Source organism: Crinia signifera, chromosome 9 (assembly GCF_055691185.1).
Source record: "Crinia signifera chromosome 9, ASM5569118v1, whole genome shotgun sequence".
Classification (NCBI taxonomy): Eukaryota; Metazoa; Chordata; class Amphibia; order Anura; family Myobatrachidae; genus Crinia; species Crinia signifera.
Genome location: NC_139225.1, coordinates 3,870,731 through 3,875,166, shown reverse-complemented (window position 1 = coordinate 3,875,166; position 4,436 = coordinate 3,870,731). Strand labels below are relative to the sequence as shown.

The 4,436-nt window shown below is 41.7% G+C and overlaps 1 protein-coding gene across 2 annotated transcripts in view; it reads right to left on the bottom strand.

The window, feature by feature from the left end:
• BARHL1 (BarH like homeobox 1) overlaps positions 1-4,011 on the bottom strand; it is a 14,800-nt gene extending 10,789 nt beyond the window's left edge. The window contains exon 1 of one of the 2 annotated variants that reach the window (XM_083160926.1): positions 2,648-4,011. In XM_083160926.1, coding sequence (XP_083017052.1) covers positions 2,648-3,098 — 451 coding nt within the window. In that variant the 5' untranslated portion in view covers positions 3,099-4,011. Of the gene's footprint in view, positions 1-2,641 lie in introns of both variants that reach the window. The other variant, XM_083160925.1, reaches the window with a different exon arrangement.
• Positions 4,012-4,436: the final 425 nt, after the last annotated feature.

The window sequence follows — 4,436 nt, the reverse complement described above, 5'->3', positions numbered from 1 at the left end:
AGAAGTTGTGTAACTACAAGTCCCAGCATGCTCTGTCAGCGTCTTGCACAACAACTGGAGAGACATCTTACATCTTATTTGTGTCAGGACATATAGTAGGATCCTATGGGTAACACCACCCTAAGGAACCTTCCTCACCCCTTTGGATCACACAGATTTGAAGAATAACAAAAAATAAAATCCTTAAATAAATATTGAGTATATGTGAGTTCTGTATGTAGGTATGTAGGTAGGTATGTATGTACACACACACACACACACACACACACACACACACACACACACACACACACACATACATATATATAAGTACATGTGTCGCCCCGCAGCCCGTGTAATCATTATCCAAACCTCCTGCTAGGGAGTCACCATTATCCTGGGTACCATTACTACTTCCAGGACCCTGACACTTTCACTTGTACATGTAATATACATAATACTGACACATACACGGCAGCAGCAATATGTCCTGTTATTGTTACACTGATCTATTGCATTATTAGCATTGTTCTTGGTATTATCACTATATTACTAAATACACGAGAAATAAACTATATAATAATGTAAACTATATATATATATATATATATATATATATATATATATATATGTATGTATGTATCTATCTATAGATAGATGGTAGATAGAGTTTATATATATATATATAATATATATATGGATATAGATAGAAATATAGATATGGATATATATTGTCTGTATGCGGATATTCCATGTGCAGCATTGTACTATATGAGTTGATCACAGACAGATAGATAGATAGATAGATAGATAGATAGATAGATAGATAGATAGATAGATAGATAGAATAGATAGATATAGATAGATAGATAGATAGATAGATAGATACATAGATATATACATAGATAGATAGATAGATAGATAGATAGATAGATAGATAGATAGATAGATAGATAGATAGATAGATACATAGATAGATAGATAGATAGATAGATAGATAGATAGATAGATAGATAGATAGATAGATACATAGATACATACATAGATAGATACATAGATACATAGATAGAGATATATTTCTATCTATCTATATCTATCTGAGTTGATGACAGGCAGGACGGGAGCTGCCTCTGTAGGAGACCATAATCCGCCTAATTGAGCCACTTGGGAGCCGGCTCCTTCATCCAGAAACTCCGCAGCCGGCAGAGCGCTCCAGCGCCCGCAAACTTCCTGCATCTAGTGACCGGCTGCGGGGAGCGGGCACAGGCTGGGGGTTGTGGTACTAGGATGGGGGTGATCTCATATTCCTGCACACACATCTATTTACCTAGCCACAAATATACATAGAAAGTGCACAAATCAACGCTAAACATATATGTTTGTGTCTATCTATACACACTTGCACTTCTATAATATAAGTGTGTGTATGTCGATATAGATTCACACACACACACACACACACACACACACACACACATATAGTTTGCATATATACAAATGGATGTGTATATATATGTGTGTGTGTGTGTGTGTGTATATACACAGTCACACAGACACATATCAAATTAAACAATTCCACTGATCAATACATTATACATGTGTACAAAGCGGTCGATAGACAATAGTAAATTTCTATGAAAGGGATAAATAAATAAATAAATATATGTGTGTGTGTTTGTGCGTGTGTGTAGATAGATAAATAGATAGATAGAATCGATAAATATTGCGACTCACTCCGTATTAATAACTGGAATATTACATTGTTGCGATACAGTTATATACACTACATTTCTATTGTTGCGAGTGTTATAGGCGTTGACTGCTCAGTTTGGTTGTAGAACGTTATTACTAAAAATACAATTACGCTAAGTAAAGAGACTCATTTGATCAAATTCAAACAAAATAAAATCTTATGTATTTGTGTCTTCAGGGAATCAAACTAAAGTATATCAATAAAGTATGTGTGTGAGTATATGTATTTATGTGTATATATATATATATATATATATATATATATATATATATATATATATATATATATATATATATATATATATATATATAACATTGCATCCCGTTCTGCAGGAAGGAGCCTGGCACATCGCTTTAATCTTTAATGTCAGTTTTCCCCTAATTGCATGGTAATGGATGGACCCGACTTGTATGACTAATTTGGATATCCGCTTTTATGTTAATTCGTTACATATTTATTCCTAATATTTCTATCAGATAATGAGGCCTCTGAGGGGAGTCTGCAGCCCAGGGATCCCAACTCATTATACCCCCCCCCCTCCCCCCCATTGCATATTCCTGTAGCATTTGTTATTGATTTCAGCAACTATAAAACACTCACAATAGACCCTTGAATAGTTATATTATTACTCACAAATACACTTTCGTACAATTCGGCCATAATTCCATAACTCTATATACAATGCCCCTTTATACCCTCTCACTGTTCCTTGTGTCAGCATATATGTTATTATTGTACTGTTATGATCTATATTTGCATTGAAGTCATTTATTCCTTAAATACAAAGTGCTGCATAAGTAGTACCCTCAGTATGCTGTCTTCAGTCCTAATGAGGTCCTACTTTTGCATAGTATGGATCGGACCCTGCAATGTGACCCGGGTGGGTGTGGGAGAAGGACTGTAACCTACCTTTACCTTTGTATTCAGATTCTGAGGATGTGGAACTAGTGCTCTTGTCCCTGTAGTCTTCCACAACTTTGCTGGACAAGCAATGGCTCAGGTCCTGGGCTGGTTGCCCATTACTAGAGTAGGGTGCGCAGGTGGCTAAAGGTTTGCAGTCTGCCAAAATGTCCCGAATTAAAAAGGAAGAGGTGACTGTCCTGGACTGTGAGGGGGCAGAGAGCTGGAGCCCTGGCTGGAGGTGGGACTCAAGGGCTAAAGTCACCCCTTGCCTGGCACTGACAGACTCCAAACACTCCCGGGATGGGGACGGGGGGGAGGAACAGACGCTGCTGACTTCAGACCTGGGACTCAGCTCCAGGGGTGACCTGGGGTCCCCCATCAATGGGTCCCCCTGAGCCAGCCCTGGACTGCCGGCTCTGTGGGACAGAATGGTGTCAATCCCAAATCCGTTGGACACTTCCATGCCAGCCTCCTTGTGAATGTCAGAATACCATTGAGCCTCACTGACCGACCAGAGAAGAGATTTTGGGCGAAAAGAAACAAAGGTTTCGTTTATTAATCCTCAAATCAGCTGAATGTTACAGAGTGGCCGGGTGGCAGGTCCCGATCCAACTTCCCAGTGCAGCGTTCCAAGAGTCCCAGCTATTGCAATTCCTGGTTGGTGACAGGGGCTGGGTGGTCAGGAGATGCTGGAAGAAATCAATAGAGGCTTTCTGCACCGAAACCAAAGCGATGATGGTAAAATCGATGGGAAAGGAGGGAGAGTGCTGTCTGTGGTGGAGAAGCTGGGTGGCAGCAGCATAAGTTATCTCTCATCAAACACAGCAGCCAAAGCAGGGGGTCAGTCACTGGCACCACTCATCCTCTCCTCTAGGACCAGGCTCTGAGGACCAGGCTCTGAGCAGCAGCAGCAGCAGAGGTGGCTCTGGCGCATCCAGCACCTTGGAGAGCTCCTGTGCGCCCAGGATTACGCACCAATGTCCTGTCCTCTCCAATGTCACCCAGCTCTCACACTCTGCTGGGGAGACTTCTCCTGCCTGTTTCGGATCTGTCCAGCTCTAGACCCCGTCCAGCATCATCACTGCCATCAGGCTTTCTGGCTCTTCCAACTCAGCAGTCCCTGCGCTTGTGTCTGATCTGTGCGCACTGCTCTGATGCCACCCAGGGGTCCTGCACACTCAGATCTCTTTCCTTTGAACTCTGTGTTGGTACACTGTCCTGCTCCTCTGCCACCCACTGGGTGGTGGTGTGTGTGTGTGGGGGGGAGGGGTGGTCTTCAGCCTCAGATCTCCTTACACCACTGTCACTTCACCCTTTTCCTCTACAGAACTTGTGTCACTTTGCCATGGCTGATAATGTGTCAGCACACGTGTCAGCACTGCCTCCTCTCCTTATTGGATGGGGGGGACTTTTTTTTTTTTTTTTGGCTGATGTCATGCTAGGAAAAGGAACCTGATCCTCTTTCAGTTTGATTAAAAGAGACAGTGAATTAATTACAGCAGCCCACGGCCCGGTGTTTACAGGCAATTTCCACCTTGTTTGCTCTCATCCCATCATTCATGAGATTCTAATGATGTCATTAACCCTATACTGTCAGTCTGCACAGGAACCTGTCAGTCCACCGTGCAACAGTTTCCTGATCCGCAACTTAACGATATTACCTGGATGTATGTAGACAAATGCGCCAATAAATACTATTGCACCAGGTGACATTTATCATTGACATATTTGTTTTGCTTCATTTGCTAAATGTTGGTAACTGACATTTCTGTGCGCTGTTCAGTCTGAGGTTATACTTTGC